Source organism: Pocillopora verrucosa, chromosome 1 (genome assembly GCF_036669915.1).
Source record: "Pocillopora verrucosa isolate sample1 chromosome 1, ASM3666991v2, whole genome shotgun sequence".
Taxonomy (NCBI): domain Eukaryota; kingdom Metazoa; phylum Cnidaria; class Anthozoa; order Scleractinia; family Pocilloporidae; genus Pocillopora; species Pocillopora verrucosa.
This window is the reverse complement of record NC_089312.1, coordinates 26,247,873-26,262,143: the sequence shown is the minus strand read 5'-3', so window position 1 is coordinate 26,262,143 and position 14,271 is coordinate 26,247,873. Positions and strand designations below refer to the sequence as shown.

Below are 14,271 nucleotides of genomic sequence, written 5' to 3'. Positions count from 1 at the left end.
AGCTAGAAGAAGCAAAGTTTCAGATTGTGTTGACTAGTGTTTGGAAGTCACAGCACAAAAACAGATGTTAACCAACCAAGTGAATTATTTTACAGTCTTCATCAGGAGACTGACATTGAGAAAGCCCATCTATTCCCTCAAATGTAACCAAAAAAGTGGCACAAAACCGAAGATCGTCTTCAAGTAATATCTGCTTAAATCAGTTGAACGGATAAATAAAAGCATTCTGCAATCATAAGAAACTAGATGTTAAGATTACACAAAGCTCTCCAGTCTACGTTTAAAGCCCGAGTCTGAAACATTTCGAAGGCAGCAGTAACCAACGGTTGGGTCTTTCAAAATTGATAACGTCCATTGATAACAAAAAAATGACCGTCACTCTGTCTCGTCCCTCTATTGAGAAAAGCCACTGATTATCTAACTTTCAAGAAACCTCCGAGTTTTTAGTACAGTTGCCTGTTAACTCAAACAATCAGGATTCAGAAAGAGTGACAAAGGAACTTTCAACTACGTTGCAGCTAGGAATGTTGGCATTTACTGTTTAGAGAGGCTGACTACATCTTTCAATTTTCGTTTTTACTTCATAACTTATTAATGAACAGTTATATCGCTAAAACAATATGAAAAATCTCTGTAACCGACCCCACGACCTAAATTCCGCTTGAAGTCTCAAATCATACAATGATACATTTTACATACCTTAATAAGACTTTTCTTGAAAAACAAATCGCTGAGTAAAATTTACAATTTGACTTAAGAAATTAAGTCTATAAAGCTCATTAACTTTACGAAAATACATTTCTATCACTGAGCTATCTACAATGCAACGGTTTTCAATTACACATGAAATTCGTTGCTTAAAAATGTTGGAAACATTTTACGTACAACAGAGCTACATTAGCAAAATAAAGTAAAACAAGGCTATCACAGACAAATTGAGACATTAAAATGGGCATGAGCCTTTGAAGCTTCTCCAAAGTGGCGACCGAGATGAAAAGTTATCACATCGAAAACTAATTTTCACAGCAAAAAGTGCATGGTCCAAAGATTGCATACTGGAAATTTATCGACACCAATTAGTATCATCGGTGAAATTAGACTTAATACGTTTCATGTTCAGAAGAGTTTGTAGGACCGTGTAGAGAGAACGATTTTCAGGCCAGTGTCGAGGTAATTCCAAATTGCACTGGTTTCGCCATGCTTTGCCCTATGACTGTTCCAGAAAACTTGGACAATCTCCTCAGCCAATCAGATATACAAATCTTGTACTACTTCCACCTTTCGTTTCCCGCCCTTAAGGCAGTTTGCTTGTGAGTACCACAAGTCTTTATTGACTCTATGATTTCTTTGGTTTCGCGTTTTACAACACTCCAGAAAATCAACTCTACTATAAATCCACAAACATAAGACCAAAATTTACCTTGTAGACCGACAAAGAGGAAGTGAATGAATTTTCTGCTAGCAAAAAAAGTTTCGATTAATTTGACGATTATTTCTCGGTTTCCCCTTCCACTCGGTTGCCATTCTGGAAAAGGTGTAGTACTTTTGGTATATGCAAGATTAACTTAAACAGTTAATTACGTTAGTTAATACCGATTAATCAAGTAAACAGATAGGAGAAAGGCGTATCAAATTTGACGAGACTATTAGCATACCCTTGTTTACCTTAATAGTTGTTGGGTTTAGCTTAACCCGCCCCGTACACTCAAACATTGAATTTTCGCTTGCCTATATATTTCCCTTCCTACTGAATGCTATCAAAATAACCACGGGAATGCTATTAGTCTGGTTAAGACACTCCATTCTAACCTAGAGCAAATAGTATTATTCTCTACCATAATGCACCGTGATCGATCACTCTGATCTGCTCTTCCGATGTCAAACAGTTAATAACACTGTATCTAAACATAACAAACACTCAAGAATTTGTTTAACCCCATCACACATAGGAAAAAGAACCATATATCATCTTGAGCACTTCAACAGCTCCTTCAAAGCAAGTAGGTTGATAAAATGCATTTTAAATGCAGTACCTATCTATACACAGCCTGTTAATTATATTTTTAAATCTTCATTTGGTCAATTAGGCACAACATCAAGGAGATAAATGGTAATCCTGAGCCAATCGCTGATAAATCGCATATAAGTTGTGCTGTTGTAGATTAGAGAGATCTCACCTCAAATGACAATGTTTATATTCATTCCAATACACCGTAAAACCACCATTCATCTACCTAAATGTAGAGTTACAGTTTTAAGAGCCTTCGTCGTCCCTCTCTTTTGAGCGCGCAAGCGCACGATTCTTGTTATTTAGCATTAAAAACCAATGCATGCAATTAGGTCTTTGCCTCCAAGAGAAACTGTTATAAGAGCTGATTTAGAGCCAAGAACCTAATTTCCACTATGGATGATTTAAGCTGCATCATAACTATTTCAGATATTTACTGATCTCCCTATTTTGACTATCCCTTCCATTATAACATACTGTCCCTCTTTACGTGAGAAGCGAATTAAGTCCAACACAGGTTTTACGAAGACACTTAGTGGTGATCGCTTGACGGACCTTCGAAGTAACTTTCAATAAAGTACTAGGCGTAAAAAATAATCCCAAACAGAGAGTTTGAATGCTCTTAGAATGAATTCGCATAATCATGACAAAACAATTATTTTGCCTTTTTTAGGAAATAGCAGGAGCTGAAAAACCGCTTACAAAATGGCCGTTCCTTAGGAAGCGAGGGAAATAAAATAATTTGTAAAAATGATATCACTATCAAAGCCACGCCAACCGTTTCACGCACTGTCAGCGAAGACAACAAAGTGTATCTACATGTCAATCACGTGTCGTGTGGGCGGGGCTCGTTAATCGGCATTGTAATCAATATCTCATCGAGAAGCTGTAACGCCCGATGCAAATGAATTTCTATCCAGCACGGTGTTTCTTTGATGCTTTTTCTTGGGTAGTCAGGTCCCCAGCCTTTCACGAAGCTCAGTCGCAGTATACAAAGCCTTCTCAAATCATCGACACCCACGCTCATTCCTATCTGTGGTAACAAGGCACCAGGCCCCACACCGGTGGAAATGGCTGCGGCTTGAGCTGCAGCGGCAGCTTGGGCAGCATGAGCCTGTTGCTTGATTTGTCGATAACACTGACGTAAGTCAAACACCTTAATGTACGCGGATGGGTAGATTTTGTGTACAGCGTCCCCGGGGCAACGCCCTGCCTCTCTATCTAAATAATAACTTTGTACAAAGACGCTGTGTTCACTGAGACACCTCACCCAGACATCACCTTCACCTCTTAAATCTAGCTGGACTCCTTTTCCTAAAAAGACACACAAAGATAGAAAGGGCTAATTCATGAGGACAGTCCTTGTGTTCAGGTTCCGCTTTGCAGCTTGTTTCTAAGGGTAATACATAGTTCGTAAGACACTCTTCCTAAATGACAGGCTGGTGAATTCCGTTTGACTCCCATCCAGCCCGGGAGAATTTGTGACACAAAGATCCCAGAAGTAAACTAAAATAAGGGCTGATAAGAGCCCTACCACTTATGTGGCTTCCAAACAAATCTTTCTTCATCAACAACCGCGCGAACACAGATCTCGTGGGTGTCTGCACTGACAAAAAGGTAGTACGAAAGAGTGTAGACCTTCTACTTAGGGAAGATTCACCACTGAATCGATCAATAAAGACTTACAAAGTTTCATGAACAGACATTGAGCCACTAACCTATGTGTAGCCTCGCCTTCTCACTCGCTTCGGTTCTGTGAACGTTGGAGAGCTGACCAAGACAAAACCTGCTCCCACCCGAAGGATCAACATAACCATCTACTGTGACTGACGGACACGAAGACATCACCTTAAAAATCTCTCCAACCTGCTGGTCCAGTTCGAAGTATGATATCGAGCACCAGTTTTCTGGAGCTGTTGCGAGAAGAGGAAGAGTTAAATAAAATTAGACGATAAAGATCAAACTTCGTTGGGGGCACCCAATTCGGGAATCTTTTTGGCTGGCGCGAGTGTGTGAGAAGCCTAAATTGCGCGACCCTTAAATAACTGCCTTTCATCCTTCCTTCAACACATTTTTCACTTGTCACGGTAATTTTACTTCAGCTTTAACTTTTATTCTCGTCAACTGCTCTTTAAAAGGTCACTTAGTCTATTAATCTCAAATCCTCTAATTGGCTAATCGCGCGCTCGAAACCGGTCCAGCTCAAACAATACGGATCATGGCGGGCAAAGCGGATAAAAGTAAACCAGCCGGAAAAGAAAAATTATTTACCGGTCGTTCCGTATGGGAAAAAGTGTGCCTTCGGTGTTGAGTACGGCCCTAGGGCTCAGGCTGCACTCTAGTTTCTGTCAAGTTTCGGGCAAAGTTTGTTCCCTTACGGACCTCCCACCCGGAAAATATCTTATTCATTGTATAATATCGTACATGAGGTGAGTGAGTGTACTTACGGGGGTGTTTAGATATTGGAGCGCCATCTTGAACCTCTGATGCCTGATCCTGAGTCCCTAGAGATGATAAAAGTTATCGACAACATTTAGGTTCCAGCATCCAAACCTTCTTTTATGTTAACAGTATTTTAGTATTTCATTTTTATTTTTTTCGTTCAAAAGGAAAATCTCGCATTTTAATTCCGTCATTAAGATCTTAAGCTTCTTCTTGAAAAAAAAAAAAAAAAACTTCTTAATACAGAGATATAAAGTTTTTAAAATCATTCTCCCTTGACTTGGAGCTCAGAGCCACCCTGTGTTATCCTCATTCCTTCATGGATCATCTGTGATTTTTCACATTTGCGAAAAATTCGACTACACTCTACCCAGAAAAGATCTTCCTCAAAGCTAGATACTTCATTTGCTGTCCTTATCACCACGTGAATACAACCTCATTGGTTCAGAAGGTAGAAGATTAGTATAAGGTGCTTCACCTCATGTGCATGGAAATGTGTAACTGTGACCACCCCCCTCCACCTTTGAAAAATCTGAGCTACATTAATGCCACCTAGTGGAGAGGGGCACAAAAAAACTGACTGAAAGCGATTTGATGAAGTCCCTCTCACTGTTGTCACATGAAAATGAATTTACCATATTCATTAAACTTACAATAACCAGCCCCAGGGTGTGGTCCAGGGTTGTAGGTGGCAGATCCTGGTGTACCCCAAGTGGGAGGTCCTGAGGAAGGGAACATTTTACACAAACACATTATAACATCTGTAAATCTGGTTTTGTTGGAGTGATCAATTTGGAAAATTCTCCCTGAATTTTCAACACTCAGTAAAGCAGACAGGTAATGAGAAGAGAGAAAATTATCAGCAAGGGAATGACAAGGGGTTTAACAATATAATACAAAATTTTGAGGACTTTCTAACCTGGAAAAACATGTCAGGTATCAAGTATCACAAGAATGACCCTTTAGATTATAAAAATTACTGAGATGAAAAAAAGTAAAAGTGAAAGGGAAAAGTGAAAGGGAAATCTAAATGAAAACCTTTTACCTCAAATTAATTTTCCAGGAATGTCTACATACATATAAGTTTTCTGCTTTAAGTTCAAAGTTTGATAACAAACACTTACTTAATTCTTTCGAGGTTTCAAAATTGAAAATCGTTCATTTGAACATAGAACCAACCTAACTATAACTTTCTTTACCCTGAAGAAAACATGTTAGACTGTAAGTGATCAAGTGTCATACCTGAGGCAACATGACCCATGGAGGGATCTCCTGATGGATGCATTCCAGGGTACATATCATGTGGAGAACCAACGACTGAAGGAATTGTTTGGCTTCCTGCCAGAAAATGTTTATGTGTAAGTGATAATTCACCAAATGAATTGTCAGCTATTGTTTCTTTTCTATATGGGTATCTGCTTTTGTTAACAACCATGGAAATATAATCAAAGGTTTACTCCCCTTTTAGGCTAAGTCATAACTATCAGGTGTGACTTTAAAGTAGTCATCATAACTGTTGTATTTAGGTGATAAACCACACTTTTTGTCAGTTTCAGTAGCTGTATTAACCCATGCAGGAGTTACAGAGAACTCAGGGAACAAGTTTATAGATCAAATGCCCAAGGTAAGTGGGGTTTACAAACTTTTCCAAATTTTATACACACAGGAGTTTAAGTTGTATCTAAGAAAACTATCTGTAATATTTATCAACCAAACAGTAGATTAACAAGATTTACAACTGCATGGCATAAACTGAATGGAAACGTGGTGCAAAGTAAATTGTTGATAAATCCACTGAAACATTATTATCAAACAGCACGTTTTTTGTAGTGACCAAACCTGGATAATGATGTGCTGTTGGACCAACAGCTTGGCGGAAGTCTGGATCTGATTGAGAATTACTGGCATACGCCCCATCTAATGACCAAAGAAAAAAAACAAAAGGAACAATAAATAAGTTTTTGAAATACAGACTCAAAATAATCCAGCTATAAACTCTATAAACCCTAACGATAACATTCACATTCTCCACACTTGTCTCTTCACATTTCCTCTGATACTGAAAAGGAGAATTTTTTTGACAATCAGGAGCTTCTTAAATTGGTGATGATTACATTTGAATCAAGGCTAATGCTGTTAAGAGAAATTGGAAGTCATGTAGTCACTCTTGGTGGTTAAAGGAGTAAAATCCCATTACTAAACTGTCTTTGAATTTGTTTAAAATTAGAATATAGACCCCACTATTTGAAGAGAAACTCACTAACTAAGCTACTGTACCTGCAAATGCAAAATAACAATGATGGTTCAGAAATAGTTAACCTTGGTTATCTATTGCAGGCAATTTTTTGACAAAATATTCCCTTTCTGGGTGGCTCCTTTTTGTGGAGATAAATCACCATAATTCACAATTCATTTATGTTCCTTAAGGCAAAGATAAACATAGTATGGTCTCTAGAGCAAACTTTTCCATTAAATTCATCATTGTTCATATTCCTGGGGAATAACTTATTTATTAGCCTTAAGCCTACATGCTGCATCTGGCTTGCTGTTAACTGACATTTGGTTTTCATATGATCACTTTGTTTTGTCCTTGCAATAATTCCAGTCGTTTCTTTCCCCTGACTACTGCCTCGGGGGCTTTTCTTGAGCTACTGTTCATCAAAGATGCCAAAACAGATTCACTGTCTTGTTTGTTTGTTGTGATTATCTTTTCATGTGATTATTCATCTTGTCAATTCCTTTAAACAGCAGTCCATATTGCAAAGAAATGAGAGCTTCTGTACCAATGAAAAATGCATGTACATGATCTGCACAGTAACATTTTTGTCACTCTACTTTGTTTATTTCACAATTTGCCTAAGGCACGTAAATTTACAGTAGGACAAGGTTGTCTCCTACTAGTTACTTTACCTTTCCCCATCCCCTACAAAGAAAAAAAAATTGAAACTCAACCCACTTACAAGCCCCTATGCTAGGAAATAACAAAATATACAATCATTAACAAAAGATAAAAAGAAAAAACTAGTTGATTAATATGTATAAGAATTAAGAGCATTGAAACAACGACATTTTACACAAACTTTTTTTAAATGAACAGATGTCGTCTTTATTGAAAATTTTGCTAAGTCTTAGATAAAAGAAAGATATTAGTTTTTTGATGAAAGATGGTAGTTCCTTTTAAGCTCTTTTGTTATCTGGTAAGACATTCCATATATTACAGATTCTTGTAAAACAGGAATCTCTATAGAGTGAGATTTTAGCTTTCTTATTTTTGAGAAAAAGACCTGAGGTGCCATGGCGCAAGCACCCACTACAAAACTACATTGAAATTACTTCAAATATGATATCATACAGTGTATTTGGTAAACTATTCTTCCTCTAAAAATTTCCAATTATGACTACATCTTTCAAAGCAGTATTGTTTCTTCAACTTTAGAAAAGAGCATTAGCAAAATGTTTCCTCGGCACTCATGTGTACAGAAAAGAAGCATGTTTCTGAGATTTAGAAAGTAGATAGAAAATTATTATGATATGAGAAAATTTACTTTTAAAGAGATGAAGCAGAAGAGAGCAGAACACTCTCCAACTGAAAATATTTTTTATCATCTTCCAAAGAAAACCGACCCTTGATCTTTCCCATTGTGACATGCCATGACTTTTTCCTAAATTTCCCTCACCAAAATCTATGTTTATTTAATATTCTTTAAGAAAAATATAACTGTGTTTGAATTAATAACATTAACACATTCCTAAAATATTAAACAGAATATTCAATTATTCTAGTCAATCTGTCATAATTCTGACCAATGTAAACAGGTTTTAAGAACTTAACTTAGATTTACTTATACTGGGTGTTGTGTCCCTTGAAAATTAAGGCTGAAAACATTCAAGACATTTGAGAAGTCTTTTGAAACATGATTCAATAGATTCTTATAATCACTACAGCCTTGTATAATTCAATTTGCAGACATGCGTCAAGACTTCTAGGATTTACATTTTTGGCAGAAAAAATAATCATTGGAATATAAAACTTGTCTGACTGCTGGATTGGGCTATCAAGTTTCTAAGCATTTTTTGCTCTTCAATTGTTGGTCGTTGAACTGGTACCAGTCTGTCTTACCTGATGCTTTGATTTCAAAGCTTCAGGTCAGAAAACAAAAAAACAAAAAAGGGTAACACAGCCACAACTTGCCTTGCAAGCCCAATGAAGCATGTGGTGCTACTGTTCAATGTTATCATGTAAATTTGTTTTTCTAAGAATTGACTCCTGAAAGCCACAAAATATAATAATTCTTAGAAAGTCACCTACAATCATGAGGCAAAGCCAGAAGTACCATCTCAGCTGCTAAAAAAATGCAGTTTGATACCCATTTGTTTGAGCACAAAATAATGTAACAGCTGTAGCAGATTGCAGGAAAATAAATATGAACTATTTAGCAAGGAAATGTAACTTCTATTCCACCTTCAATGGCTTTAGCAAAACACAACACAATTTTCTTATTAACCACGGAGGATTGAAATTATCTTGCCTCTTCTGCCTTAGTGTTTAACACCAAAAATAGTGATGATAATCATTTCTCCCTTAAGACAAACACTACAAAATCAAAACATCGCAGTCTACTTCACACATAAAATTAACAATCACCTAATGTGATAAACAATATCACTTCCCAACAGCACTGTTAAATCTATCAGAATGAAAAGTTGCCACATGTGTCATGCTGCAGCAAGAGATCCGTAATCTCTGGCTTTTAGTGGCGCAAAGTTCTCTAAAGTTCCTCCTTCATCTTAATCCTGATTGTTTTCATGAGTGAACAAGGACAGAAAAAGAATAAGGAAGAGCATTGGAAACTGGTTAAAGAAGCATACACTCATTTACCATTAAATCTACAGACATATCAACATCCAATGAAAAAGGTTTGTTCCAAACTACAAATCCCAAAAAGATAAGCTGCAACCCCTTAAAAACCCTTCTAAATCTGGCCTTGGATTCATACATCCACCTCCACATATTGGGTGATGTGAAAACTTCATAAAAGTGTTAAAAGCAAAGAACTGCCTTTCCACAAACAGCTTCTAGCAAAAGTACTTCTCAAGACTAAGTTAAATCCCCAGCTTTACATCATGAATAGGGGTTTTAATTAAAATGCTGAAAAATAAAATTCCAGCAATGAGTCAAGGCTCTCTAGAATATCTATGGAAAGCTTGTGCCATTAAAAAGAATAAAAAAACCTTTAGATGGAAAATCATAAAAAAAGTAATTTCTCACAAGGTATAAAAAATTTAAAACCATGACTTTCAAAGCAAATAGAGCACAGCAAAATGTAAATTAGATTTCATCCTTAGAATTTCTTCACAAAGTTATGTTCAATATTTTCCACTTTCATCTGTATTGAAATGATGAAAAGTCCTTAATAGATAGAGGAGGTGTTCATTAGCAAAAGGTCCTAAAATAAGGAATTTGATATTTCAAGGTAAACATCAAGATTAAACAGTAACCCCCTATGTTCAATTTACTGTAAAACTTAAAATCATTACGAAAGTCAGCAAATTCCCAACATCAATCATAGAATTCTGGTATTCAAAACTTTGACAATAAAAACAAGATTTGAAAAAAATGTTGTTTCCTTTTCACAAGAAATGTGGTGGGCTTTTCACAGAGCTTAAACTATTGAGGAAAGCTAAAGGAGCTTTTCTTTCAAATAAATACAGACTAAGACCTTCATGCTCCATAGCACAGCATAAACCATTATATACATTATTTTCTATTAGAACTAAAAGTGTGGTAAATACATCAATTTAAAGAAATGAAAGGTGCTGATGCTTTTCAAAGCTTTCTTTCCCTACCAATGACATTTTTAAAGTTCAATTTGAACAGACAGAGTGAGATGGACAGAGACAGACAGAGTGAGAGAAAGTACTCATTTTTTTCCTACAAGAGAGCTCATTGTAACACTTGGTTATTTTATGCTTTTAGAGAGCAAGATCTCAAAGAAATCAATTAAAGAGAGAGAGCATACCAACAGGAAGAGATGAACTATTTGTCAAACAATGTCAACAGCAGCCCATCACCTAATTATAAAATTACCAGTTGTAATTTTTATCCATTTATGATTTTGAGCGTTTTATTTGTGTTGACAGTTCGAGACACTATTTGGCTGAAAAGACGGTAATAGACTTGAGGAACGAGTGATAATCGATCCTCATAAATTTTCAAACAACCTCACCCAGAGTTAAAAACAATTGTTTACCAGGATCATGTTTTTTTTTCTTATAACTTTTTTAACGTTATGAATCATTTAAGGGCATTAGACAACTCATACAATAATAGGTAAATAACCTAAAATATCTCTTTTAGCTTTTGAAATCGAAACACCATCAAGTCAAGACTCGTGTTTGTCAAATCCGGAAAAAGCCAAATAAACCAACTAACCAAAATTGAACATTTTAATGCCGCTACCTCAACAGTAAAGCAGATTGTAGTCTTAGTATTTTAACTGGAATGAAACAAATTGTTGACTTTTCTACTCAATGTATGTTCTGATTGCCACAATAAGCTTAAGAGCAAGAGTAATACAGGCTTTTGTGATTTGAATAACTGCTCTTGGGAGAGTTTTGAGAGTACAATAAACTGAATGATGCATGTCGTGACACCATAAGTTCAATCTCCTTGTTAGCTATTTCTATCGCCTCCGTAATTAAGATCTCTTTTGTGGTTTAATGATTTAAGTCAAAGAAAGATCTAGGCGAATATTTGGGGAGCTCGATCTCCGCGTTCTCGAACAAATGATCACATTCTCAACAATAGAAGGGGAAACGACCAGTTCCATTGTCTGATCCCAGTCAAGCATGTACTCCTAAATGAAAACAAAAAAGATGGCCAAGCCACGTGTTTTCGAGCAGACAGAAAGTCTGGAATGGAACAAAGATATCGCCATGAATATAATTGCACGTCGGAACCCGTGGTAACTTTTGTCTGTTTCAAAGGCAAGAAATCGACAGTTTTGACAAAAACTCTTGAGAAACAGTACCCACGTACAAATATAAATGTTTGGGCATACAAGCCGAGAGTGTTGAGGAATGAGATTGGAAAAAAAAAAATTCTAGAAAAACACGGCCTCACCATTCGAGTCGTTTGTGATAAACAGCAAAACATTGACATCTACTGCTGTAAAGTACTTATGGATTCACAACCTACCTGGATTCCTCGACAATGCCAATCCCGTAATATCTGTGAATAACGGTTCATAAGTTTAGTCTTATTTTGCATTTACAAAACACACAAGTAATACCAAATCTTAACAAACAGTCCCTGAGTCGATCAAGGAAATAGGAAAATGGATCCACGCGTAGACTAAACTATTGTCGACTGCGTTTCTGCAATAATAGCCATAGGCAACCTTCAACCGTCGATCGACCCGTCGAATTCGTAAAATATTGGGGCTTGATATTTTTTTACTCACCCGGTGAGACGACTCGCTCGTAATGATAAGGATTCACGCAAACGCTGTCACATTTTAAATCAAAAGCAAACTGGCAGTACTTGACGTGCTTTAGTTCATTCTTGTGCAGATCGGGCCACCTCCAAATTCGCGCGTAAATGACATGGGGGAAACCTTTCCGACCGGCGACTTGTAATCTTCCGTCTAATGTGCGTTGAATTGTAACGCATTTGGAAGGATGCGTGCCACCAGAGGTTATAGCGGTAATCAAGGCGTCTAGCTCGTCTCTTTTTTCTTTGAGTTTCTTGACGAGAGACTCGATAGCCCGCTTCGCGAACGACTCTGACTCACCCCCTTGTCGGTGACACATCAGGCTGTGAACGATACTCAGGCACGCATCTGAACTGTTCGGTGCCACAGCCATCTTTGACAGCCTCTCCGCCACGGAGCTAGGCGTAACAAACAAGGACGTGTCTATCTGTTCGTGGACTGTGTCCGTTGAGTCTATCCTGTTTTGGATTTCAGACAATAACGACAAGTCGCACATGAATGTTGCCACCAGGAAAGAGTTTCAAATCACATGCATACATGAACATACAACTCGACTCGACAGAGCCCGCGCGATGTCACGAACCACAACGACAACTCTAACTCAGTACGCATGCGTGAAAGTCTGCGAAAACAATGCCATCCAGTCCCCACTCCACCCCTGTAGAAGATTTCGAATTTTTTTTTTCTCTCCATTTTAGCCTCTTGGAGTTCGGAAATTGCACTACTTGTCAGTATTTTGCATATAAATCAATCATCACTCACAAATTTAGTTTAAGGTTTCATACCACAGCTTTACTCTTAGTCTAGAAAATTAACCGAGGACAACTAACAAATCATTCCAGGTATTTCATTTAAGACTGGGATTTTTAAATTCAATTACATAAATGCAAGCAAAATCCGGTTCTCGTTTAGAGAGGCAACCACTACTCTTTTCAGATGGTGTGGTCATTTTTATTTATCAATAGTCAACCCAGTCAATGGGCACATTAACAAAGAGTGCAACAGACCAGAGAACCGAAATTTCCGAAGTACAATTAGCCGTCATTAACAGAGTTAACCACTTTGGAAATTACGTTTTCATTTTTTGCTACGTAACTAACCCAAGTGCAAATCAGATTTCGAAAACCCAGCCATGTCTCTGTATGAATAATCAAGAGTCTTCAATCGCACAATACAATCATGAATGGAGTCTAATAAATATTGAATACGATATACGTATTGATATAAGCGCAATTAGCTCATATTTTTCTTCTGTTGCGGTCTCATTCTTTTGCACAATCCTTCAAGGGGCCACTTCTCACCCCTTTCATCTTTCAAAGAAATAATGCTTCAAAAATAAAAGAAGACTATTTACTTCTGAAGCGCAGTCAGTTATGCGGAGCTTCTGATCTTCATCGTTACGATCAAATAACCAATTCCATACACAAAAAATTCTTTGAAAAAAAGAGATAAGAACATATCGATAAAGAAAACACACATACACAGGAAAAAACGATATGGCTTTTTTTTTAAATAATAGGGTGATGTAAATGTTCATCTACCGCTGCACAGTTAACGGTATCAAGAGATCTCTCGTCTGTGTAATTATGGCACATAATATTCTCTGTCTCTGGAAGCCTGTATTAGTTTCCGTTTTGAATATTGTTGCTAGTTTGTTTTGTTCTGTTTTATATATTATATATATATATAATATCATATAATATATATATATATATATATATATATATTTATATATAATAAATGGGGGGTTGAGTCTACCTTGGCATAAAGTGCTCAATGCTGTGGTAGCAGAGCTGGGTATATATAAGTGAAGGAATCGATGCGTCCTCTTTGATTCCTTCACTTATATATATATATATATATATATATATATATATATATTAAATCTGTCTGACGAGTGCGTAAGCACGAAACTCAGAGTTACAGGGAATCATGCGTGTTTCATTTTAGTCATTTTGAACTGTATTTCGCTCTACACTCATGTGTATTGAGCACTTTTCAACAGCATTTGCTACAATTTTCCACAATTTTATATATATATATATATAAATAAGCCATGAATATTGCATACGGCATTTGACAAAAGTTAGATCACCTCAAGTTTCAGAAAAAACAAAATATCTCCTTCTCCCGTCATCAAAAATTTAAAGAAAAAAAATCCTCTAAATGACTTTAATTTTGATCGCCTAAGACTTTTTCATTAGCATCCCATCCCTCTTTCAGAAGCCACAGTCCAGAAACCCTGGAATCTGATAAGCCCCCGAGGCACATTCCTATTTACCTAGGAATCTGGAATGTGCGCTAAAGAGAAAAATTGATCCTTGCGGA

The 14,271-nt window shown here is 36.8% G+C and overlaps 1 protein-coding gene across 1 annotated transcript; it reads right to left on the bottom strand.

Moving 5' to 3' along the window:
* Positions 1-458: 458 nt before the first annotated feature.
* On the bottom strand, positions 459-12,520 carry LOC131771594 (mothers against decapentaplegic homolog 4). Its single transcript, XM_059087408.2, has 8 exons — positions 11,914-12,520; positions 11,649-11,681; positions 6,290-6,367; positions 5,693-5,788; positions 5,104-5,172; positions 4,456-4,512; positions 3,727-3,921; positions 459-3,322 (listed from the first exon to the last, which is right to left on the bottom strand). The coding sequence occupies exons 1-8, from the start codon at positions 12,437-12,439 to the stop codon at positions 2,835-2,837; spliced, it is 1,542 nt and encodes a 513-aa protein (XP_058943391.1). The 5' UTR covers positions 12,440-12,520; the 3' UTR covers positions 459-2,834.
* Between the last annotated feature and the right edge of the window lie 1,751 nt (positions 12,521-14,271).